The following is a 27,784-nucleotide window of genomic DNA, read 5'->3' on the forward strand; positions in this document are numbered from 1 at the left end:
ATATTTCAGGTCATGAAACATGGGACCAACACTTCACATGTTGCGTTTACATTCTGGTTCAGTGTATAATTTAGGCATATTTGAATTATCAATTTGGAGCTGAATATGATGATACTTAATAACTACAGTATGCTCATTGTTCAATGCATTTGCACATCAATCTATTATTTCAAATATCTGTAAATACACTGTCATGGCAAACTACAGAATAAAATGTGTGTGTGTGTGTCAAAGATTCACTGACTCACCGCACCTGCCTGGAGGGAGAACGACTTGGGGACTAGTCACGTCTGCAAACAGTCCTGAAGACGTTCCACAGGAGCCAGCCAGCCAAAACAATGATGAGCAGGGAAAATGTGTTCAAACCACACACACACACACACACACCACCGCTGGCTTCATGGATGAATCACATAATAGCTGCACTCTGGTGAGTCACTCCCCAATGTCCTGAAGACTGTAGCCGACAACAGAGCATTGTGGCTAACAGTCACTTGTACTTAGTCAGAGCCACAAAAGACATGGGGATATGGGAATCTATAGTTTCTTTAACATCGATGGAGTAATTCTGCATAGTACTGTACTCTATAAGGCACCATTCACGAGCAGATGACTGTGTTGTACATTACCCTAATGAAAGTCATGGAGGGTGTTGTTTTTAGCTAAGTCTACCCAAGATAGTACATAAAACTACAGTAGGAGTCATGAATGAGGAACATGGCAGCTGGGCTTGAGGAACAGAAACAGACAGAATGCACAACAGACAGACATGAAAAGATCCTGGTTCGAGAAAAACATCTACAAGCCATCCAAGGACATGTGTTCAAGAAAATGAATAGACAAGACATCGCTCATGTAGAGTGGAGAGCAACGGATCATTATTTGCAGTTATGTTTTTTAACTTATCACACACTAAGAGAAAGATATCACACACCGTGCTGTCCCACTGGCCCTCACAGTAACAACGGCACAACACGACACCCTGCTACCCAGAATACCAGTGGAAGCACTGCTCATTTAAAGCCCCTATACTGGACAGGAGACGAGAGCAATCACTCACAAGGCAGTCCGAGTAAGCCTAACCTCACACCCAGAACCTCTGTTACAAGAGACTAGTGTAATCCTACTGATATATACAGGACAAAAATCCTTTTGAATAATTTTGAAATATGCAGTGGAAACTGAACTGCTTTGCTTCTTGTTACAAAGTCATGCCCATTCCCAAATACTTGAAATTAAGACAAGATGGATAGGTGTTGCTGAATGGCAGTGCAATTGCCTGTACTGTAATGATTAAAACGTTAGCCTGTAACCAGGGGGTAACGGCAGACTGATATTTGCACTATAAAACGGCCATAAGCCCGTGTAATTCAATAACGCGCCATTGAACGCCATAGAGGCCGACATGATTCAACAAAATATAATAATATGTTATTTAGCAGACGATTTCATCCAAAGAGTCATGCGTGCATACATTTTAGATACCGGTGGTCTTGGGAATCAAACTCACTTTCCTGGCATTGCAAGTGCCATTCTCTACCAACTGAGATACAGAGGACCACAGGATAAATCTACTGTAGGTCCACTGGCTATCAGTCTTCAACCTGTGTTGATATGAAGGACAGAATGTCCCTGTTACATGCAGAGTACTAAGCACGTATCGGCTACACAACTCTGATTAGAACTCACCCCGCACTATGGTCTACAGAAATTCCTCCAATCATATCAAGCATTACTAACGAGTGCCAACGGCCTGTGCCAGCAATAAACATACCTTCTATTAAATTGGCTATTTCATCTTCTTCTTTCAAATGTAATCAGATTGGTGCCTGAAAGCCCAATTCCCATCTCTGATATCTTTCTCCATTCCCTCTTAATCTTCCTCCTCCTCCTCAGGTTGTACCCTCTGACTGCGTACCAAATGGCGCCCCGTTTGCTATAATGCACTATTCTTGACCTGGGCCTAAAGTAGCGCAATGGGGAATAGGGGGCCATTTGGGACGTAACCTCTGTGGCTCTAACAGTCTGAAGTGTCCATCTACATCCATGTTTATCATCAGTTCTAGGCTGAAGATGTTTCCTTTCTATTTCTGGACCTGCGTGGCACACCCCTGTTGCTACTTATGCTCATTGATATGACCGGTTGGTTTCCATGGATATGCTGCTGTTCTGAGCCTCAGGATTGCAGATCGCAGTTTGAATAGAATGTATTCGGAACCCGGCTTCCAAACTGGAACCTTCCACGTTCCATATCCATCACGATCTGATCTAAATTCAGATTCACCAATAAATCACAAAGACGTGACGCATACGCAGTGTTAAACAAAATGGAAGGCAAGTTTGAATGTACTGTATTGCATTTTTAATATTGCTTAAAAAGAAAACGTGGAAGAGATACTGTACGCAAATTGAAAGGAGACGTTTTGATGACAGATCTATTCTTAACATTTACAACATCAGTTTGTTTTTCCCCTCATCCACAAACGTAACTATTCATTTTCAACTTCTATAGAACTGGGGGCATGATCTAATTAAGCGTTGTGAACTTTGCCGTTACTCAGACAACCTGTAAGTCCTCTGATGTTTTACTGGTATAGTGCACAATGACCAAAACCACTTCAATCAAAAAAGAGCCCATTGATTTTGGCAGGTTTGGTAGATCGGGCACAGGGATGCAGGCATCACCCTTAAATAAAAAGGCAGGGTCTTTCTTGTGCCATAGCCGTGTTTGAAAGCATCAATTTATGACTGATCGACAAATAATATTAAGTAGTTATATAGGATGCAAGGTTATTTCTAGATCAGTCAGTCAGTCTGCAGTTGCCGACTGCAGCGTAGTCGATCTCAAACACGACCCCCCCCGTCTCTGCTCTACTGCAGATCCAAATGGCGCCTCCAGTCGAACACGTTAGCTAGGCCCCTGCTCCTCTTCCTGCTTCAGTCTCTTCCTCAGATGCTCACCAATAGCTGCCAGAGGGTTAGTCTTGCTGTGTGCCAGGTTCTTCACAGCTTCACTAAACCGACTGGTCTCACTCTCCCTGAGATCAAAACAAAACACGTAGGTCGTATGGTAATAACAAAATGTAAAATAAAGAGACATAATAATGGTAAAAGTAAACAGCAGATGGGCAGTTTATTATCTTGGTTGCGCTGATAATCAGCAGGACAACATTTACATTTAAGCTTCATGTCATTTTCTCATGGAGAAAAACAAGTTAAACATGTGATCATCAGTGGTGGTTTGGCCATGGTCGGGTACAGGTCAATGTGAGGTCTTACAGGAGTTTGCGTTTTTGCGCTGGCTTCATCAGGCTGAAGTCTGTTGGTTCCGGCTTCTTCTTCACTGGCCTGAGAGGGAAAGACAAAATGACAAAGATGGTCAAAAAGTGATTGATTTCATATGGAATGATTATGGTTAAAAAAAATGTGAATATATACACTGCTCAAAGAAATAGAGGGAACACTAAAATAACACATCCTAGATCTGAATGAATGAAATACTCTTATTAAATACTTTGTTCTTTACATAGTTGAATGTGCTGACAACAAAATCACACAAAAATTATCAATGGAAATCAAATTTATCAACCCATGGAGGTCTGGATTTGGAGTCATACTCATAATTAAAAGTGGAAAACCACACTACAGGCTGATCCAACTTTGATGTAATGTCCTTAAAACAAGTCAAAATGAGGCTCAGTAGTGTGTGTGGCTTCCACGTGCCTGTATGACCTCCCTACAACGCCTGGGCATGCTCCTGATGAGGTGGCGGATGGTCTCCTGAGGGATCTCCTCCCAGACCTGGACTAAAGCATCCGCCAACTCCTGGACAGTCTGTGGTGCAACGTGGCGTTGGTGGATGGAGCGAGACATGATGTCCCAAATGTGCTCAATTGGATTCAGGTCTGGGGAACGGGCGGTCCAGTCCATAGCATCAATGCTTTCCTCTTGCAGGAACTGCTGACACACTCCAGCCACATGAGGTCTAGCATTGTCTTGCATTAGGAGGAACCCAGGGCCAACCGCACCAGCATATGGTCTCACAAGGGGTCTGAGGATCTCATCTCGGTACCTAATGGCAGTCAGGCTACCTCTGGCGAGCACATGGAGGGCTGTGCGGCCCCCCAAAGAAATGCCACCCCACACCATGACTGTCCCACCGCCAAACCGGTCATGCTGGAGGATGTTGCAGGCAGCAGAATGTTCTCCACGGCGTCTCCAGACTCTGTCACGTCTGTCACATGTGCTCAGTGTGAACCTGCTTTCATCTGTGAAGAGCACAGGGCGCCAGTGGCGAATTTGCCAATCTTGGTGTTCTCTGGCAAATGCCAAACGTCCTGCACGGTGTTGGGCTGTAAGCACAACCCTCACCTGTGGATGTCGGGCCCTCATACCACCCTCATGGAGTCTGTTTCTGACCGTTTGAGCAGACACATGCACATTTGTGGCCTGCTGGAGGTCATTTTGCAGGGCTCTGGCAGTGCTCCTCCTGCTCCTCCTTGCACAAAGGCGGAGGTAGCGGTCCTGCTGCTGGGTTGTTGCCCTCCTACGGCCTCCTCCACGTCTCCTGATGTACTGGCCTGTCTCTTGGTAGCGCCTCCATGCTCTGGACACTACGCTGTCAGACACAGCAAACCTTCTTGCCACAGCTCACATTGATGTGTCATCCTGGATGAGCTGCACTACCTGAGCCACTTGTGTGGGTTGTAGACTCTGTCTCATGCTACCACTAGAGTGAAAGCACCACCAGCATTCAAAAGTGACAAAAACATCAGCCAGGAAGCATAGGAACTGAGAAGTTGTCTGTAGTCCCCACCTGCAGAACCACTCCTTTATTGGGGGTCTTGCTAATTGCCTATAATTTCCACCTGTTGTCTATTCCATTTGCACAACAGAATGTGAAATTTATTGTCAATCAGTGTTGCTTCCTAAGTGGACAGTTCGATTTCACAGAAGTGTGATTGACTTGGAGTTACATTGTGTTGTTTAAGTGTTCCCTTTATTTTTTTGAGCAGTGTATATATATATTTTTAAACGGTAGTTAGGACCACAATGTGCTATCCATGTGCGATGGTTCCAGGCAGTGCCATAGTTAGAACTTTCCTGTATGTGTTTAGTTATTTAGGACTGGGGCCAGACAGACGAGTACTTAATTTACTAATAACAGACAGAGGTGGAGGCAGGCCAACTGAGCTGATCCATTCTGGCCTTGTCCAACAATTAACCATGCCAAGTTGTGATGTACAGAAAAACCTTGTTTCTATGGCAAAATGGATGTTGAGTTTACCAAACACATCAGCAAAGACATAACAAGGGCACGACGGGACAAAACATATGCTCTTGCGAGTTGTGACACGTTTGACAGACAAGAGTGAAAAAGGGGTAGACACGGACTTGCTTGCGAATTAAAACTATTTAAATCCAAATAAATATGTTTTTCAGCAAAAGAGGTCATGGGAACTGCAGCTAGGTTGGAGGCAGTGGGGAAGTCAAAGGTCAAAGGTGAAAACAGCCTTGTGGAGTAAAAGTAAACACACAGTCTAGTCTAAAAAGGTCCAACCAGGACAGAACAGCTACAAGAGTTCAACGCGGGAATTAATCAAATATTATCATCATAAATATCAACTCTTCTCATAATAACACAGATGGAACACAACTGAGAACTTGATATCGTTGGCAACTGAAGAGAGAATGTGTTGGCTGAAGAGCAAGTTAGTCAATATGGCCCACACCCCTTTTTGTAGGCCTGCGGAACAATAAAACTTTTTTTTTTTTTTTAACTCACTCAGTGGCGATATCAACTTATTGTTGAGAGTTAGAATAGAACACACAAGGTGCAATTTCAAAAGTTGGTTGTGCATCAGTCACTCAACTAGCCCATGTCAGCCCCCCAAAAATGTGATTGGTCAATTAGTCTAGTGGCCAGCTATTTAAACTTGTAGTAAGCATGGTCGAAATACCGACCAGGTTGGGATCCATTCATAATCAGTTATGATATTAAAAACTGCAAACATTTGCATCCATCCCATGACAAAATGTGTAGAATTGCAGGAAACTCAAAACATTTTTTTCTCTTCGCCGTCACGAGGGAGGCCGCTAAAAAGTTTTGCGCTCAAGGAGAGGTAAATAATTCAAATACTGATCTATATTGTATGCTAAAAAAAATTTGAAATTATATTAAATTTATACTAATGCAATTGCACAGAGAAATAGATTTTGTCTAACAAATAATACCCCATAACATCAAAGATCCACCAGCATATTATACAGTTGGTATGGGGCTCTTTTCTGCTCATGCGTTCTCATTTCAAACTCACCCCTCGTGTGCGTGGCCAAAGAGCTTGATTGTCATGTCATCTGACCAAATCACTGGTTCCAATCCAAGCGCCAATGCTGTTTAGCAAACTCTAGGTGTTTACTTTTGCTGGATGACATGAAAGTATAGCTCTTGGGCCACACACACCCGTGGTAGGTTTGGCTTCGAAATGAGAACGCATGAGAAAGCACTCACATGCACTCAATGAGAAAGCCCTCACAAACTTCTACAGATGCACAATCGAGAGCATCCTGTCGGGCTGTATCACCGCCTGGTACGGCAATGGTTCCGCCCACAACCGTAAGGCTCTCCAGAGGGTAGTGAGGTCTACACAACGCATCACCGGGGACAAACTACCTGCCCTCCAGGACACCTACACCACCCGATGTCACAGGAAGGCCATAAAGATCATCAAGGACAACAACCACCCGAGCCACTGCCTGTTCACCCCGCTATCATCCAGAAGGCGAGGTCAGTACAGGTGCATCAAAGCAGGGACCGAGACTGAAAAACAGCTTCTATCTCAAGGCCATCAGACTGTTAAACAGCCACCACTAACATTGAGTGGCTGCTGCCAACACACTGACTCAACTCCAGCCACTTTAATAATGGAAATTGATGGAAAAATATATCACTAGCCACTTTAAACAATGCTACTTAATATAATGTTTACATACCCTACATTACTCATCTCATATATATATATATATATATATATATGACTGTATTCTATATAATCTACTGCATCTTTATGTAATAGATGTATCACTAGCCACTTTAAACTATGCCACTTTGTTAACATACCCTACATTACTCATCTCATATGTATATACTGTACTCGATACCATCTACTGCATCTTGATCTGAAAATAATCCCATACCTACAGTAAAATATGGTGGTGGATCTTTGATGTTATGGGGCTGTTTTGCTTCCACTGGCCAGCTGCGTCATGCCCTTTACCTAGTACCAGGACATTTTTAACCAAAAACCTGGTTGCCTCTGCCATGAGCTTGAAAATTGGCCGCAAGTGGATCTTCCAGCAAGACAATAACCAAGCATATGTCAAAATCCACAAAGAAATGAGTAATTGACCACAAAATCAACATTTTGCAAAGGCCATCTCAGTCTCCAGACTTGACACCCACTGAAATCTTGTGGTTTGAATTGAAGAGGGCAGTCCATAAGGATATCTGCCACGTGTGCTCCCTCTTCGGTCTCTAGGACACCAGGCCACTCGTTATGGCGCACACCTGTCACCATCGTTACACGCACCTGTGTGTCAATACTCACCGGGACTCCATCACCTCCTTGATTACTTGCCCTATAAACTCAGCAAAAAAAAAAAAAGTCCTCTCACTGTCATCTGCACTTATTTTCGGCAAACTTAACATGTGTAAATATTTGTATGAAAATAACAAGATTCAACAACTGAGACAAACTGAACAAGTTCCACAGACATGTGACTAACAGAAATGGAATAATGTGTCTCTGACCAAAGGGAGGGTCAAAATCAAAAGTAACAGTCAGTATCTGGTGTGGCCACCAGCTGCAATAAGTACTGCAGTGCATCTCCTCCTCATGGACTGCATCAGATTTTCCAGTTCTTGCTGTGAGATGTTGTCCCACTCTTCCACCAAGGCACCTGCAAGTTCCCGGACATTTCTGGGGGGAATGGCCCTAGCCCTCACCCTCCGATCCAACAGGTCCCAGACGTGCTCAATGGGATTGAGATCCGGTCACTTTGCTTTCCATGGCAGAACACTGACATTCCTGTCTTGCAGGAAATCAAGCACAGAACGAACAGTATGGCTGGTGGCATTGTCATGCTGGAGGGTTATGTCAGGATGAGCAGTAAGGGTACCACATGAGGGAGGAGGATGTCTTCCCTGTAATGCACAGCGTTGAGATTGCCTGCAATGACAACAAGCTCAGTCCGATGATGCGACCGATTATGCTATGACACACCGCCCCAGACCATGACGGACCCTTCACCTCCAAATCGATCCCGCTCCAGAGTACAGGCCTCGGTGTAACACTCATTCTTTTGACGATAAACGCAAATCCGACCATCGCCCCTGGTGAGACAAAACCGCGACTCGTCAAAGGGCACTTTTTGCCAGTCCTGTCTGGTCCAGCAACGGTGGGTTTGTGCCCATAGGTTACGTTGTTGCCGAAGATGTCTGGTGAGGGCCTGCCTTACAACAGGCCTACAAACCCTCAGTCCAGCCTCTCTCAGCCTGTTGCGGACAGTCTGAGCACTGATGGAGGGATTGTGCGTTCCAGGTGTAACTCGGGCAGTTGTTGTTGCCATCCTGTACCTGTCCCGCAGGTGTGATGTTCAGATGTACCGATCCTGTGCAGGTGTTGTTCCATGTGGTCTGCCACTGCGAGGACCATCGGCTGTCCGTCCTGTCTCCCTGTAGCACTGTCTTAGGCATCTCACAGCACGGACATTGCAATTTATTACCCTGGCCACATCTGCAGTCCTCATGTCTCCTTGCAGCATGCCTAAGGCACGTTCACGCAGATGAGCAGGAACCCTGGGCATCTTTCTTCTGGTGTTATTCAGAGTTAGTAGAAAGGCCTCTTTAGTTTTCATAACTATGGTCTGTGACCTTACTTGCCTACTGTATGTAAGCTGTTAGTGTCTTAACGACCGTTCCACAGGTGCATGTTCATTAATTGTTTATGAAACATGACCTGCCAAACCGCACTCAACACCAGACCGCTTAACCCGGAAAACCAACCGCACCCATGTGTTGGAGGAAACACCCTTCAACTGACGACCAAAGTCAGCCTGGAGGCGCCTGGCCTGGCCCGCCACTAGAGCGCGACGAGCCAGGTAAAGCCCCCCTCCCCGGCCAAACCATCCCCCAGACTACGCTGGGCCAATTGTGCGCCACCCCATGGGACTCCTGGTCACGGCTGGTTGTGACACAGCCTGGGATCGAACCGGAGTCTGTAATGAAACCTCAAGCAATGCGATGCAGTGCCTTAGACCGTTGCACCACTCGGGAGGCACCTTACTTGTTAAACAAAATCCCTTTCTCTGAGCAATTGTATTCGTATATAAAAAATGTGAACACATCTAATTATGTATTTTATACAGTCATTTTTGCTCATCTTTATCAAGGGTGTCAATAATTTCAGACCCCACTACACACACATTGTTCCTAACAAATATTCTACCTACCACATACAGGGCAAGAGGGTCTAAGTTGTCATAGGTAGGCCAGCATGTAATATAGGCGCCGTCTGCACTCTTACAATGGTTGAGTTGTATAAGGAACCACACAACCCCCATCTTCTTCTAGAGGTGTCTGTCAGTGTCAAGAAGAACAACCTTCCTCTGGGGGTGAAAGTTCAGGTACCCTTATTCCATAATTCCTTATTCCGTTAAAAAAATAAAGATAACAAAGACATTTTATGGTTTTTGATAAAAGGTGGAATTGAAGGAAAATGTATCTGACATGAAGTCAAATATCACCGGAATGGAAAAATAACTAACGTCCCATTCCTTTAACATGATCTGCCTGGTCCCGTTTGATCTACTCTATGGAGAATTCCAAAATTATAACTTCAGTCAGGGAGGAATTCCAGTGTCACACAGCTGGCGGTCATAAGCCGGTCTTGTTCACACTTATAGTCACTGCTGACATCTCTGGCCTTTGGCTTATGTTAGGATCCCTGTTTCACACTTCAAACACGTCCATATGTCAGCCCGACAGAACAGTATTAAGCCTTACGTGACTTCCTTGTATGAATATACAACGGGCATGTCAAAAACGGGTTCAAAAGCAATTCGCCACATCCATCTCCTGGTCTTCATCAAAAGACTGCCTTTCACCAGCAAATAACCTTTCTCGAAGACTTGTTCTCGATCTTCTCTATAGCGCCTGCTACTTCGGACTCCTGGGAAAATTAACTCGTGAGAAGGGAGCTAACCTCGCCACTGCCTAGCAACCGTGTCTCCATGGACTCTGATGGAAGGCTTTGCAAGAGCCACAAGGCTAATTGCATGTATTGGAACAGTCTAAAGGGCCCTTTTATACAACCTATATGGTGCATATCTTTTTTTTTGTTTTGAGTCTGATAGTTACAATTAGGAGGTAGGCCTGTGTGTGCTCCGCTGAGCCCCCATCTTGTTTTACTTTATCTTTAAGCTGAAGAGAGAGGGAGAGGGACACAGATAGAAACAGACAGGAAGGAGCGAGAGAGAAAGAAAGATAAATAAAAAAAGAGAGCGAGAGAGAGAGAAAGGGAAAGAGAGAGAGCTGTAGCACATTAAAAAAACAAAAGCAAGGCATTGGCTCCAAGGCATTAAGTCATACAGACATTTATGACTGATTGAAAAACTGCCCATTACAATAAACAAGCTCCACTGAGGCTTTCCCGAGCTGAATTTGACTGCAATAAATAACCCTGGAAGCATCCAGAAACCAAAGAGGAATGGTATAATGCACAATTGAAATGTCCTCAGAACGAGATCAGACTTCATTCACTTGCAGGATCGCCGTTGGGAGGCGACTTCTTCCCCTCTTATTTAGTGCATTTTACGGCATAATCTTACCACTGCTGTATTCATTAGTCGAATTCCATTGCAAAACGTTTGGTGTGTTTAGCGTTTACTCTAGGAACCAAAGGGAATGAAACGGGGAGGGACCTACCTGCATTTGTCTAATAGAAAGGTTTTGCGAAAGACCAAAACGTTTTGCGAAAGACCAACATTTTTGCAATGGAATCCGGCTAATGAATACACCCCAGTCCTCTTCCTTCTTCCTCTGTTTTGAACGGAAGTCAATTGCTCCCTTATTATGTTGCAACCCTGCCACATCCATCCTCTATGCCTCAAAACGACTTACTAAAGCCTGGCTAACTGTGCTGAAGGCCATACTGTAGAGGTAGGGGAGTATTGTGTGCTGTGGCACTCTGGTTCTGTCATAATGTACTGTGTGGAAAATATACGGGAATGTCCATCCAGGTCAGTCCTGTAACATGGCTCATTAAACCCAGTGACAGCGTCCTGAAGCACTGCTGCTGGGCTGGCCCCTGCTACCAGGGGCCCCTGAGACCAACCAAACACTGGAACATTATGAGCTCATGTATTCCTGTGACAAAAATGCTAAGAAAGACCTAAAACAGAGGATTGAAATTCACTTGGATAAACTCAACTTGACAAAAAGGCAGACAAAGGGTTGGACAGGGCGAGGAGACGACAGAGTGACAAAAACGTAACCTATGACATGACGGTAAAGAAAATGATGACCCATTTCATGGATGAAACGAGGCCTGCCAGACAAACCAACAGCTGTAAGAACAGTCAGTGGGTGTGAGGAGAAAGAGGATGGTGTGAAATCATAGCATTGTTGGGGTGTTCCCCAGGGATGTGTACTTACACACGGTTCTTTCGGGAGGCCTTTCTGGAGGTCTTGGTGGTGGAGGGGATGAGCTGGCAGAGTTCTGGCAGGGCGTCTGCCAGCGGCCTCATGTCACCCACAACGGGCATGGCTGCCCTCTTAGCCTGGGCCACTTGTTGCTCCTTGGCCAGCTTGATGGAGCTGATCTCTAAATATCACACAAAAAAAGCATTTAAATCAAATCAAACTTTAATTGCCACATGCGCCAAATACAACAAGTGTAGACCTTACCGTGAAATGCTTACTTACAAGCCCTTAACCAAGAGTGCAGTTCAAGAATAGTTAACAAAATATTTACTAAAGCAAAAATCTACTAAAGTAAAAAAATTATAAAAAGTAACACAATAATGAGGCTATAAACAGTGGGTACCTGTACCGAGTCAGTGTGCGGGGGTACAGGTTAGTTAAGGTCTTTTGTACATGTAGGTAGGGGTGAAGTGACTATGCATAGATAATAAACCGTGAGTAACAGCAGTGTGTAAAAGAAATAGGGGGGGGGGGGGGGGGTCAATGTAATAGTCCGGTGGCAATTTGATTAATTGTTCAGCAGTCTTATGGCTTGGGGGTAGAGCTGTTGAGGAGCCTTTTGGTTCTAGACTTGGCACTCTGGTGCCGCTTGCCGTGTGGTAACAGAGAAAACAGTCTTTGACTTGGGTGACTGGAGTCTGACAATTTTATGGTCTTTCCTCTGGCACCGCCTATTATATAGGTCCTGGATGACAGGAAGCTCGGCCCCGGTGATGTACTGGGCCGTACTCACTACCCTCTGTAGCGCCTTATGGTCGGTCAGATGCCATTCCAGGCGGTGATGCAACTGGTCAGGATGCTCTCGATGGTGCAGCTGTAGAACATTTTGAGGATTTGGGGACCCATGCCAAATCCTTTCAGTCTCCTGCAGGGGGAAAAGGTATTGGCGCGTCCTCTTCACGACTGTCTTGGTGTGTTTGGACCATGCTAGTTCGTTGGCGATGTGGACACCAAGGAACTTGAAACTCTCGAAACGCTCCACTACAGCCCCATTGATGTTAATGGGGGCCAGTTGGGCCCACTTTTTCCTGTAGTCCACGATCAGCTCCTTTGTCTTGCTCACATTGAGGGAGAGGTTGTTGTCCTGGCACCACACTGCTAGTTCTCTGACCTCCTCCCTATAGCCTGTTTCATCGTCATCTGTTGGGGCAGTCTTCGAATTTGAGTGGGTCTAGGGTGTCTGGGAGAATGCTGTTGATGGGAGCCATAACCAGCCTTACAAAGCACTTCATGGCTACCGACGTGAGTGGTATGGGGCGGTAATCATTTAGACAGGTTACCTTCGCCTCTTTGGGGACTAGGACAATGGTGGTCTGCTTGAAACACGTTGGTATTACAGACTCAGTCAGGAAGAGGTTGAAAATGTCAGTGAAGACACATGCCAGTTAGTCCCCGCATGCTTTGAGTACACATCCTGGTAATCCATCTGAATCCTGACCTGGTTAAAGGCCTTGCTCACATCGGCTACCGAGAGCGTTGTCACACAGTCATCCAGAACAGCTGGTGCTCTCGTGCATGCTTCAGTGTTGCATGTCTCAAAGCGAGCATAAAAGGCATTTAGCTCATCTCGCGTCACTGGGCAGCTTGCGCCTGGGTTTCCCTTTGTAATCCATAATAGTTTTCAAGCACTGCCACATCCGACGAGCATCAGAGCCGGTGTAGTAGGATTCAATCTTAATCCTGTATTGACGCTTTTCTTGTTTGATGGTTCAGGAAGGTTACAATGTTTCCATCATGGCACAAGCAGCAGAGACTTACTGTATGTCAAAGATGTGTCTCCACAACAAATCAGTAGCCTTACCAAGATTACCTATACCCCTTTGTAGAGTGGCATTTATACACTACATGAGCAAAAGTATGTGGACACCTACTCGTCAAACATCTCATTCCAAAATCATGGGTATTTAATATGGGGTTGGTCCCTCATTGCTGCTATAAACAGCCTCCACTCTTCTGGGAAGGCTTTCCACTAGATGTTGGAACATTGCTGTGGGGACCATTTATCACAAGAGCATTAGAGAGGTCAGGCACTGAGGTTGGACAATTAGGCCTGGCTCGCAGTCAGAGTTAGCATTCTCCTGGCATCCGCCAAACCTAGATCCGTCCGTCGGACTGGCAGATTGTGAAGTGTGATTCATCACTCAAGAGAACGCGTTTCTACTGCTCCAGAGTCCAATGGTAGCGAGCACTACACCAATCCAGGCGACGCTTGGCATTGCGCAGGCTTGTATGCGGCTGCTCGGATGGAAACCCAGTTCATGAACCTCCCGATGAAAAGTTATTGTGCGGACTTCGCTTCTAGAGGCAGTTTGGAACTTGTTAAGATGTTTCCACTTCACAAGAACAGCATTTACAGTTGACAGTTCTAGCAGTTCTAGCAGGGCAGAAATTTAGATGAACTGACTTGTTGGAAAGGTAGCATCCTATGACGGTGCCAAGTTGAAAGTCACTGAGCTCTTCAGTAAGGCCATTCTACTGCCAATGTTTGTCTATGGAGATTGCATGGCGGTGTGCTCGATTTTATACACCTGTCATCAACAGGTTTGGCTGAAATAGCCGAATCCACTCATTTGAAGGGGTGTCCACATATACTTTTGTATATAGTGTGAGGACAATCTCTTTCTCTTGAGATTGAAAACATATGGTTAAAAGCATTGTGGTTTGGGCCTTTTGGCTTTCATCAGAGTGGTGTTGATCCCATCCATTTCAGCCATGAGTTATGATGACTATGAGCCGTACGGTTTCTTATGTGCAGACTTGCCCATGTAATTGACTGTGACCATATCAGCGGCAAAACACTAAATCCGACATCACCACTAGACTTGAACAAATACTGTGATCAGAGCAAGGGAGGAATATTCAAACCAGATGAACTGTACGTCTGTACCGATGACGTGAACAGGTGAAACTTGAGGCGCATTAAACTTTATGGCTTTAAGTATCAATTCTGACTTTGGTGGATACGACCAGATCATAGACAGGACGTGTTGAAGGTATTAAAATGTCTGCTGAAAAATGATTCGCCGCTCATGTCATTTAGGCTAATCCTTAGGCTATTTCCAGATTGTGTAGAACTGTAGCTAGATACTTGATTGAATTGCCACCTCCGTCTCTTATTTAGACTAAATGAAGGAACACACGGGGCATTAAGTCACCTCTGTGAAAGATACAGTCGGAATAATTACCCTTATTCATCAACACATATTTTGCACATCCTCATCAGTACAGATCCAGAGGACCCCCATGCTGCAGATAGACAGCCCTGCCTCTTCCTGGAATACAGTTGGCCTACGTCAGAAAAGCAATTATCCAATTTTTTTCTTTCTCCTCGTTAATTTCCGAAAACTGCAGAGGTCTGAGGCTCGCAGCCTGTCTCTAATTTCAGACGGAGTCAAAAGGACCATTAGCGCCTAATGATATGCACAGAGGAGACATCTTGTGTTACACAGAGAATTGATTGGATCAGCAGATTGGGTTACTAAATGATCACAATTCTAGAAGAGTAAGGTGGTGGTGTTAAAAGCCCAATCTGGGATCTGGGAATCTGTTCAATGGTCATTTCAGAGGGCTGCTGATTTTGCTGGATAACAAATGCCAGACTGTAGCTTTAAAAAGGGGTTGTAAACAGGGCTGGCGGGCTGGCGCAGCGCAGAGACCTCAGGTTCTCAGGAGAGATCAGTGGGGATGGAGCTCCTCATCGCACCGACCTAATGCTGCTAAGGCATATCTCTTGCCTTTCAAACATTTTATTTTTGAACACAAAAAGGCATAATCCTACATTTGATCAATTCAAACTCTTTTGGGAGAGAGCCCCAATGTCAGGATTAACGAGGGTCGAAAGACAAAAACGTGAAGTTTGACAGTTTCAAAGACTCCAGCCACCCAAGTCACAGACTGTTCTCCACAGCAAGCGGAACCGATGCACCATGTCTGGAACAAAAAGTACCCTGAACAGAGTCTAACCCCCCCCCCCCCCCAAGCTATAAGACGGCTAAATCGTTAGTTAAATAGTTAACCAGTTGCTACCCGGAATATCTGCATTGACCCTTTTTGCACAAACCTCTTGACTCAGCACATAAGCTGCTGTTGCTGTTTATCTATCCTGTTACCTAGTCACTTTATCCCTACCTATATGCACATATCTACCTCAATGACCTCGTACCCCTGCACATTGACTCTGTACTGGTACCCTGTGTATACAGCCATGTTATTGTTACTCATTGTGTATTTATTCTTTGAGTTATTATTTTTCTATTTTTTCCTTGTGCTATTTTATTTAAATTTCTTATGCTATTTCTATTTTGCATTGTTGGGAAGGGCCCATAAGTAGGCATTTCACTGTTAGTCTACACCCGTTGTTTACGAAGCATGTGACAAATAACATTTGATCTGTTACGGAGTCCCCTGCCTGTGAGTCTTATCACTTAATGAAGCTCACTCCACCCAGGCCCCAAACAGTGCCAGAGATCAAGGGGTCATGAACTGGCTCCCCAATCTCCTATTGACCTTTGTGACCAGACCACTGGTTGCTAGCGTCTGGTGGTTGCTAGGGAACCAGACACAGTCCTCTTGCCTGCTCAGAGCCTACTCAGTCTCTCTTCAAGTGAACATGTGTGATGGTGTGTGGGCAGAAGTGAGTACCACTATTCGGCCCATATTATTATTGCTCTTGTATCTGCTTAACCATTCATTATCATGATATGTCTATTATAGACAGTATATTCATTCATCATCTCTCTTTGCACAGAACCACATTAGTCACATACGTTCCTGCCAATAAAGTTCCCGATTGTGTGTAACTCTTTGAGGGTGCCTTACTCCTGCTGACAAGGAAAAGGTGTCAGTGGGTCACAGACCAGTCAAATAGGAGAAACAGTACGAGTCAGATCTATGTTACGTTATGACAATACTCACTGTTTAGCCACCTGTCTCGCCTCTCCTTCATCTTCTCTTTCTTCGTCTGCTGCTTCTTCTCCTCCGGGGCTGTGAACAGATAGACTGAGTGAGTGAGTGAGCATCCACAATGTTACACTGATAGGTGCTTCTTCACCTGCATTGCTTGCTGTTTTGGGGTTTTAGGCTGGGTTTCTGTACAGCACTTTGAGATATCAGCTGATGTACGAAGGGCTATATAAAATAAATTTGATTGATTGAAATTTGATTGATACTTCACACATTTAGTAAGAGAACTTACCCATGAGGGTACCCACAATGTATGTGAAGAGGTCATCATCAACAATAGAAAATATCATTCAACGCCAATTCAATTCACCAACATTCAAAGCAATTCACCAACATTCAATTAAATTCACCAACATTCAAATCAATTCACCAACATTCAAAGCAATTCATCAACGATAAAGGAAGAGTGGCGACTTTTTTAAATGCTTTGTAAATTGAAATGTGCCAGGACTTTTTCCACAAGACGAATGAAACCAGTAAAATGTTCCCATTGCAAAATAAATAATTCACAGTTGAATAGAATTATAATAACAGATTTGAGTTTGGGGCATAAAAATTGACATTTCCCAGCGAGAGCTTGATTGGACAGGAAAAAGAAAAGCCCGTAAAACTTTAAGCCCAACGGGAGAAAGTAATCACAGTATTGTTGTGATATGGCTAGATCAGGACATGTGGCACGTCTTTCCTGGTTCAAAGGCATGGAGAACGGGGAGAGATACCGTCGGAGGGAGGGGGGTTGAGAACAGAAAACACTACCTACTATATCTATCTATTTCCCCCTCTTTAGAAAAACATCCTGGGATGGAATGTTTTCAGTAATTGGGACAAGCAAGTTGAGGGCCCCCTGTGCTTAGGGTAGCCCCAGTGGTGTGTGTGAGCATTTGTTCCCATCTCTGCCCTTCCTGACAAAGAAAGCGCTATCACTGACACTGGGCGATAAGAGCAGAGGTTATCACACAGACAGTTGCTTCCTGTAGCGCAATGACAAAGAACAGATGCTGGGCAGTACGCATATGGTCACCGTCTACCATATCACTGGAGTGTCTAGTGGAAAACATACACATTTGAGAGAGAGTTGGTAAAGAAAAGCAAATCACTAATTTAAAACTACAGTACAGCGGTTGAATTGTTTTGAACACAAAACATGACCTTGATATCTGACAGGGCAGGTGACAGTTTATTGTGGTGTGCTTTAAAAAAAAATGTAAAAAATCCATCCCTGTGATTTCACGCTCTGTTGACGAAAGAGAGAGAAACAGGATCGATGCGCTGCTCAATGACTTTGGGAAAATTAAGTGTCAGTGTTGCAGCCTGGCCCTATACAGTTGAAGTCGAAAGTTCACATACACTTAGGTTGGAGTCATTAAAACTCGTTTTTCAACCACTCCACAAATATCGTGTTAACAAACTATAGTTGTGGCAAATTGAATAGAACATCTACTTTGTGCATGACACAAATAATTTTTTCCAACAATTGTTTACAGACAGATTTCTTCACTTAAATCCCAATTCAAGTGGGTCAGAACTTTACATACACTAAGTTGACTGTGCCTTTAAAAAGCATGGAAAATTCCAGACAGTGATGTCATGGCTTTAGAAGCTTCTGATAGGCTAATTGACATCATTTGTCCTCTGGTCTGATGAAACAAAAATAGAAATGTTTGGCCATAATGACCATTGTTATGTTTGGAGGAAAAAGGGGGAGGCTTGCAAGCCAAAGAACACTATCCCAACCGTGAAGCACAGGGGTGGCAGCATCATGTTGTGGGGGTGCTTTGCTGCAGGAGGGACTGGTGCACTTCACAAAATAGATGGCATCATTAGGAAAGGAAAATTAAGTGGATATATTGAAGCAACATCTCAAGACATCAGTCAGGAAGTTAAAGCTTGGTCGCAAATGGGTCTTCCAAATGGACAATGAACCCAAGCATACTTCCAAAGTTGCGGCAAAATGACTTAAGGAAAACAAAATCAAGGTATAGGAGTGGCCATCACAAAGCGCTGACCTCAATCCTATAGAAAATCTGTGGGCAGAACTGAAAAAGTGTGTGTGAGCATGGAGGCCTAGAAACCTGACTCAGTTACACCAGCTCTGTCAGGAGGAATGGGCCAAAATTCACCCAACTTATTGTGGGAAGCTTGTGGAAGGATTCCCGAAACATTTGACCTAAGTTAAACAATTTAAAGTTAATGCTACCAAATACTAATTGAGTGTATGTAAACTTCTGACCCACTGGGGATGTGATGAAATAAATAAAAGATGTAAAAAAGAATTGTCTCTACTATTATTCTGAAATGTCACATTCTTAAAATAAGGGAATTTGTACTAGGATTAAATATCAGGAATTGTGAAAAACTGAGTTTAAATGTATTTGGCTAAGGTGTATGTAAACTTCCGACTTCAACTGTATATAGCTAATAGAGCCTACTGATGGAATTGGCTTTGTAATTAGCAACGCCGCAGTCCTTGACTGACATGTCTGAGAGATCGGTAAAGTGGAACTCAATGGGACCCAAATGCTACACGCTGCAACATCTCTAGTAGAGACCTTTCTTACTCTCATGTTCCTTATGCCAACACACAGTGCCACAATGCATCATCTCCGAAAAGGCGGCATTGTACCCTGGGATCTAATTTTAAGAGGTTCGTACAGCACTTTTGTGGTTGCCTATTCAGCGACAATACGTTATTCCTGTCAAACTGAACAAAGGAGATCTGTTTCGTTTTGATAGATGTTGTTTTCGTCTGCCAATGACAATAACCACGACGATGGATCAATAACTAGGTCTATTCATCCAGACCTTTTCAGATGAATCACGTCGTCATCATTACCATGACATTGTAGATGTCGTATCTATCATTCGTGTTCAATTAGAAACGTCCAATCATTGAATGGCAGCTTGAGGTTACAGCATTGTGCAGAGACAGAGAGCCCGGAGATGTTGTTTAATGGGGCACCACTCCCTTCACCTCCCCGATCAATAGCATCTCATTTAATGACGCAGATGAGCTTCTGTTAAATGTTGGATATAGCCTACGGACAGGTGGTACGAGGCAGTGACATGGGCTGCACCCCGCCTCTGTGTTTGTAAAACGCTGAGGGATGGGCCTGGAGAAATGTGACCACTCTCAAATTCATAGACGGAGCTAGGGATGCAAGGCCTGACCATCCATGATCATTTTTCTTGGTTTGTTTTAACCATGTTTTCAGGCAATCCAGTGTTTGTTTACATTTGCACTCTTTACAAACATTGGAGTAAACAAGCTTCTATTTTTGGGGGTATGATCGTTGAACCAAGCTCGCGAGGCATGCATTAGTTATATTCTTCAACGGGGTATGTCATTAATTATATCAAGTCCAAAAATGGAAGTAGCAATTAAGGATTCTAGCTCTAAGGTACTTCCAGTTGAAACGTAAGCTTTGAAAACACAGTCCTCACGTTGCATTTCGAAAAACAGATATTTGGTACAACAGAAAGACATTAAAAACACATGGGAATGTGCTGCAATTGGCCATTGGGGTCCTAATCACTGTACTGGCTTGAGTGTAGTTACTATGTTACTGGCCATGACCCCACTCTCACATTATGTCCAATTCACACGTGTATAACACACTTCTACATGTGTGAAATAGGACATATAAGAACCCACCTAATAACTATTAAATAATCTGTACTGTGCCAGTCCATCTCTGAATCTAGCTGCCTTGTAGAATGTATTTCAATAGGTACTTTAATGTGTTAGAAATGGATTTGACTTATCAACAAAAGTGAGGAGGAAAGGCAGGAAAGAACTATTTCCAATCATGTTATGACAATACAATACACAGTGCCCACGCTGTAGAGGCAAATCAATTCTTCAGCCTACATTTGTTGGGGAATGACTCTCCACTAACGATAGCAGGAAGGGAAAAAAACTAAAGGAGAGGAGTGGGCAGCGCGGTTGGCAGGGGGAGCTGGCAGGGATGTCCGGGTTGTGTGGTCGTAGCTAATATCATTCTGCGGCAATGAAACTGTCAGTGTGGGACAGCGGGAGTAAGTCACAAGTGAGAGAATTCATAGTGTTTGTTTGTCATTCCCCTGCCTCCTCCTCGCCTATCCACTGCTATTAAAAACATCCTACAGCTTCTCTCCTTATGCAAACATCCATTATGGTATGGGACCAGGGTTGGGGTCAATTTCATTTCTAGTCAATTTAGAAAGTAAAGCAAATTCAGATAAATTTTTTGTTCATTGAAACGCACTGGGAAAAATTTGAATTGTGGTTTCAGCATACTTCCCGAATTGAAATGGACCCCAACACTGGTATGGACTGTCCCAATAATACCTTTCACAATAGTATTCAACATTGAAATTATGCCAAGTGGAATGATTCACTTTGACAAATAATCTACATTGAGGTAATGTCCTCCATAACTGAGTTATGCTCTAGCTAACATGGTTAAAAGTGCTCATGCTGGGTGAGTGTGCTGCTACATTGGCCTGCTTTCCACTCTGTCCTGCTGTCCTCCTGCTGCCCTAGCCACAAGGTTGAAAGTAGAGGTCAACCGATTATGATTTTTCAACACCGATCCCGATTATTGGAGGACCAAAAAAGCCGATACCGATTAATTGGACGATTTTTAAAAATGTATTTGTAATAATGACAATTACAACAATACTGAATGAACACTTATTCTAACTTAATATAATACATCAATAAAATCAATTTAGCCTCAAATAAATAATGGAACATTTATTTATTTTTAAATCGGCCCATTTGCAGATAAATTATTATTATTTTTTTAAAGAAGTGTTTTTTAAATATACCTTTAACTAGGCAAGTCAGTTAAGAACACATTCTTATTTTCAATGACGGCCTAGGAACGGTGGGTTAACTGCCTCGTTCAGGGGCAGAAAGACAGATTTTCACCTTGTCAGCTCGGGGGATCCAATCTTGCAACCTTTCAGTAACTAGTCCAACTCAATAACGACCTGCCTCTCTCCCGTTGCACTCCACAAGGAGACTGCCTGTTATGCAAATGCAGTAAGCCAAGGTAAGTTGCTAGCTAGCATTAAACTTATCTTACAAAAAACAATCAATCATAATCACTAGTTAACTACACATGGTTGATGATATTACTAGATATTATCTAGCGTGTGCTGTGTTGCATATAATCTGACTGAGCATACAAGTATCTGACTGAGCGGTGGTAGGCAGAAGCAGGCGCGTAAACATTCATTCAAACAGCACTTTTGTACGTTTTGCCAGCAGCTCTTCGTTGTGCGTCAAGCATTGCGCTGTTTATGACTTCAAACCTATTAACTCCCGAGATGAGGCTGGTGTAACCCGAAGTGAAATGGCTGGCTAGTTAGCGCGCGCTAATAGCGTTTCAAACTTCACTCACTCTAAGCCTTGGAGTGGTTATTTCCCTTGCTCTGCATGGGTAACGCTGCTTCGATGTGGTGGCTGTTGTCGTTGTGTTGCTGGTTCGAGCCCAGGGAGGAGCGAGGAGAGGGACGGAAGCTATACTGTTACACTGGCAATACTAAAGTGCCTATAAGAACATCCAATAGTCAAAGGTTAATGAAATGCAAATGGTATAGAGGGAAATAGTCCTATAATAACTACAACCTAAAACTTCTTACCTGGGAATATTGAAGACTCATGTTAAAAGGAACCACCAGCTTTCATATGTTCTCATGTTCTGAGCAAGGAACTAAAACGTTAGCTTTCTTACATAGCACATATTGCACTTTTACGTTCTTCTCCAAACACTTGTTTTTGCATTATTTAAACCAAATTAAAAATGTTTCATTATCTACTTGAGGCTAAATTGATTTTATTGATGTATTATAGTAAGTTAAAATAAGTGTTAATTCAGTATTGTTGTAATTGTCATTATTACAAATACCCATTAATCGGCCGATTTTTAAAAATGTGTATCGGCTTTTTTGGTCCTCCAATAATCGGTATCGGCATTGAAAAATCATAATCGGTCGACCTCTAATTTATACCATAGTATACTATAGTATTTTTTCATGTGGGTAACTCTACCTAGCAAAATAGTTTTCATAAATTGATACTTTCGAGTCAAAGTATCAATACAATATCATCCAAAATAATATACACATGCGATGTAACTGTATCGATTTTTCCCCCCACCACTACTACAAAAGACACAGTGTGACACTGACTCCAACTAACCTCATATACTGTATATATGCCATTTAGCAGATGTTTTTATCCAGTGACTTACAGTCAGGTTTGCATATATTTTCCATATGGGAGGCCCCAGCGGGAATGGAACCAACGATAATTGGTGGTCCAAGCGCCATGCTCTACCAACTGGGCCACACCCAACCACAACCTAGATCTACTGAAGTTACTGACTCCCTTCTCGCTGACAGGATGACCTCACCAATTCCCAGCCACCCACTGCTGTTGCTGCCATGGCGATTGATGAGTCAGGACAAGACCCAGCCCCCACATCACAAATCAGGACTCATTCTTAACCCACGGGGTATACCACTGCAACTAATAAATCCTTGCCGAAAATCTCTAACCTTATATCGGAAACTGCTTCAATATCACAGAGTTTATCTCAAGCCAAAACATGGTGGCATAAAAATGAACTATCAAACCAAGCGAAAGTATTTTCATCGCTCTCTTTTCATTTCTACGTGCATCTTCAGCCCAGGCTCAGATACAACTCTTCCAGCAGCAACACACACACCACCTTTCATCACAGGGCAGTTCCTTCCTGCCTGGTCCAATCTTTAATCTGCCACCGCAGTGTCGACAACAAATGTGTTGTCCTGCTGTAGCAGCAGAGGTACAGGGGCCAGATAGGCATCGCTACTACTGCTGCATCCCCGTCCCTGACAGCCCTGAACTGCTGATGGGTGAAGCCCGACCCGACCTGGGGCCGTTTGTGGTGGGGTAAGAGAGCCTTACTTACCACCTCCCTGGTCCTCCCTGTACCCCCAGAGAGGATTGGGTTCTCAGCACACAGTGAAATAGATAGCACCGATGAGATCGCAAGAAAGGCATTTCACTGCACGTGACAAAAACGTGAAACTTGATTAGGCTTTATTATGAGTGATTGGGAGAATTCCACATTTCCTTTCCTGCTTGGGTTTGCCCCCCCGCTTAGCCTCTCCGCTTTCCACCTTTTCTCTGGCTTAATTGACAGGCAGCTCTCTGTTAGGTGGAGGAGAGGAGGGGTAGTGCCTTTGGGGCGCTGACAACAAGATAAAGAGGTGGTTTCACCGGGTCCCGGCTCAGATACTGATATCCCCTATTAAAAGTGCAAAGAGGGCTCTTTGTCAAAACAGAGGTGGTCACTGAATGATCAACTGCCGCAGTCATCACTTTTAACATCACGCCGTGGTATGGCAACAAGGAGTTCTGCTCTTTGAAACAGAGATTGTTCTGTTCAAGACGCACGTAGCACAGAATACATGGAAGTGAACAGGGCTCTACAGTGCGACTGTTTTACTTGCATATGAGCCTAAATATTTTGCTGTGCGACCTGGCGTCCTGGCAGATTCATGCTTGCACCATAACTACAAAGAAAACAGCTTGTTGCCTTAAATATTTTGAATTGTGCTCCTAAATTGTTTAACTTATTGAAAATCTTTATACTCTAATTCATTCCAATCATTTAAAAGTTAACAGCAGGTATTTTGCATGTAAGTTTAAGTATTTTGATATGTTCACAAATCTACAAAACAGCCGTTTTACACACATGCTCCTTGTAAATTTTTTATTTTTTTTTTAAATGTCAGCGTAGAGCCCTGGTGAAGACTATGAACTAAAGTAATTGAATAGGCCTAAAAGAAAATCAACTGCAGAGACTGAAAGTCAGGATGGGAAATGTAAAAAAATAAATAAATACATTTAAAAAAATCTAACCTTTATTTAACTAGGCAAAAGGCACGCACAAACATGCACACACAAAGTGCCAACAAATATGCCAAGCACCAACAGTAAGTGTGCATAATAATACTAATTAAATCAAATCGAATTAAAAGTGGCAGATAAGAGTTTATATCTGCTCGGATACAAGCCCCCAGGGGGACCTACAACAGGCAACGGATGAGAAGACATGACACACACACACACAGCATTTGCTTGCTTCTTTCTGCTCCGGCAGAAAGAACAGAGTATTTTATAATTAACAGCATAGCAAAGTAGAGTGGCTAGCTGGACAGATGCCCAAACAGAAACCAGAGGGGCTTTAATCCCCGTGGGCAGAGAGACACCGCTGAGGACAGGGTGATCGCGAAGAAGAACCAAAATAAATGTAATATTAATGTAGTAGAGTCAGTGAAAGTGAATTTGGGATCCTTCAGGTGAAAAACCCCTATTAATACGACAACGTGACAGCGTTTAGCTGAAGTGATAAGCTGTAGGCTAAAATAATTGCTCTCTATAACGCCGGCTCCCTTCCGTTCCCTCATTGTTAATGTGTAGGAGGCAGTGCTTTAATCACAGCAGCTTTCACAGCTAGAAGAGCCTACAGTTCTCAATGTCTGTCTGCTTAGATGAGAAAAAATCCAATTCATACCATTTCTGTGGACAGGAATTAAAAGCAGCATTCTTAATAAACCCTTACTTATATCGCCTCAATTTTCTTTTCCCACTAATGTAGTGTCAAATTAGATTTTGCTTTCCAGAACCTAGTTACCATTTCACAAAGAGGCCAATATACAGACACTGTTTTGGGAAAACAAGAGCACGCTGACAAACATTTCACCATGGCAACAGATGGAATACTGCATCTCATTGCCCTGTCCTTTTTTTTATTTTCTCATACACTTGTCATCAGCCAGGAAATCACTTGCTTTAATTAGTTAGCCTAATCAATAGACATAGCTAAATATACCCGTCGTTATTAGATCACACACATCCAACGTATTAACACACCCTGTTAGTTTTGACGCAAGAAAAGGCTGAAGACTGAGTACTCGGTAGCAGTCTGTGTGCGTCTGCAAGCGAGTAAGAGAGCAAGAAGAGGAAAGAAACAGCAGAATGCAGAAACGGAAGCTATTTAAATCCTTGCTCACTAGCTACAGGGAACAGCCAGACACCATCTCCAGAGATCGAGCCAGCCAGCCAGGGACCGGGTACCCCTGAACACCCCTCCCACCATGCACTACAGACAAAAGCCTAAACAAGCAAGAGACAACAAGACATTGGAACAACCTTGATGAGAAAGACAGACAGTAAAAGTGACACTCAACGCAGCTCTCTGACAGTCTTTCTGACAAAGAGTCAGGGCAGACTACTACACACTGTGTATCGACATAATCACTGCTACACTGTAATACACAAGGGACAGGAACACCTGATGCTTTCCCATGGGGCCGCAGCGAGGTACCCGACCAAGAGAACTACACCCTGCAGCACCAGCCTCCTCGGTGTCCGTCAGTGGTGCCACGACTCATCTAGTCAGGGAGGAACACTGATGCAGGGGAGCTAGGCGACTGAACAGAACCTTGATTTCGTGCATTAACTATTTATGCTGCAGAGCGGCTATAAATAGAACCAGTCCTCTGTTGTCTAACAAGGAAGACGGGCTTCTTGCTGCAGCTCTGCCACTGCAGCTGGAGTAGCTGCTCTGACTGACTTACATTGGGCTTGAGCTTATTCAAAAGAGCCTAGGTCTCAAGAGGGAAGAGGTTGGCGGGCGCATCGTTTCTTATCTATAGGTTAACATCCTACTTACTTTTCTTCATTACAAATGTTATACCAATGCTAAGCAATATACTGCATAGACTGAGCTGTTGCCATCGCTAAGCAATATACTGCATAGACTGAGCTGTTGCCATCGCTAAGCAATGTACTGCATAGACTGAGCTGTTGCCATCGCTAAGCAATGTACTGCATAGACTGAGCTGTTGCCATCGCTAAGCAATATACTGCATAGACTGAGCTGTTGCCATCGTCACATCACAAGTCACTTGCCGTCGAGTGATCCCTTTGTATTTTCTGCCCTCTTGTGGTAGAAGAGAATAACATATTGTGTTCAGAAAAATACTATGTGCCTGGTTGATGTTGCTGGAAATAAACAATGTCTCCTGGACGTTTGGGGGAGCTAAAACGTCACGAAAATGAAATGCATGTACTTGAAGGTAGAATACGGTTCGTTATTGAGACACACAGACAAGTACTCTCGTGCAGATTTCCACTGATTAAGTAGCTAAATATTTTGGTTTGACAATCAAAGTGTCTTTACCTTTCTGTGCAGGTGTAACAGTGTCATTGGATGGTTCTTCAAACTTCAGAGTTTGCACGAGGGCTTCAGGGCTGATTTGTGTGCCAGCAAAGATTCCACTTGGAAAGGAACTCAGTGGGGTCTGTTGGAAGAGAACATCCACATTGACACCCAACATAAATATATTGGAGGGAAAAAAACCACACTTCAAAATAATTTCTCTATAGTCAGCTAGGTTGATCCCATGAACATGTACGTACGTATACATTATGATTCTAGCTATCTGACAACTAGCTAGCTAGTGAAATAGATAACTGTTAGCTAGCTAACGTTAACTGTTCTAACAATAGTTTCAGCTACAACGTTAGCTAAACCATCTAGAAGAGACGCAGTTGGCAAGCGAACGTTAAATTATGTGTTGATAAAATACCTTCGCGTTTTCATCCTTCTTTATCTGCAACTGTGCATTGTTTGTTTTGTTTACATCGAAGATGAATGAACCACTTGGAATCGGTGCCTTTTCTAAATCTGTGGATCTTGCGCCACCGGACGGAGGACTGTCAAGTTTAACCGCAGCCTGATGAAGCTTTTCACGGACCCGCTTTATCTTTCCAACCATACTGCCTTTTAGTTACTGAGTTCAATAAAGATACGATCTGTCTCCGAAGCCACATTCATGCTCGAGCTAGCTAACAACGTGGAAAATCTTTTGACAACAAAATGTGCGTCTCTATGATATGTGACCGGGGGAAACAATTACGTGCAAACTATATTTCCGCCTCTTCCTCACAAAATCCCGCAGTGACTGATGAAGTGGGCAAAAAAAATAGGCCTACAAGAAAACAAAATGGGTGAAGTA

General features: G+C 43.6%; 1 protein-coding gene across 1 annotated transcript; it reads right to left on the reverse strand.

Annotated features, from left to right (window-relative positions):
• Positions 1-248: 248 nt before the first annotated feature.
• Positions 249-27,669, reverse strand: LOC139413065 (SLX9 ribosome biogenesis factor). Its single transcript, XM_071160094.1, has 6 exons — positions 27,356-27,669; positions 26,947-27,067; positions 16,676-16,744; positions 11,714-11,882; positions 3,280-3,348; positions 249-3,038 (listed from the first exon to the last, which is right to left on the reverse strand). The coding sequence occupies exons 1-6, from the start codon at positions 27,542-27,544 to the stop codon at positions 2,909-2,911; spliced, it is 747 nt and encodes a 248-aa protein (XP_071016195.1). The 5' UTR covers positions 27,545-27,669; the 3' UTR covers positions 249-2,908.
• Between the last annotated feature and the right edge of the window lie 115 nt (positions 27,670-27,784).

The sequence above is a fragment of the Oncorhynchus clarkii genome, chromosome 7 (assembly GCF_045791955.1).
Source record: "Oncorhynchus clarkii lewisi isolate Uvic-CL-2024 chromosome 7, UVic_Ocla_1.0, whole genome shotgun sequence".
Classification (NCBI taxonomy): domain Eukaryota; kingdom Metazoa; phylum Chordata; class Actinopteri; order Salmoniformes; family Salmonidae; genus Oncorhynchus; species Oncorhynchus clarkii.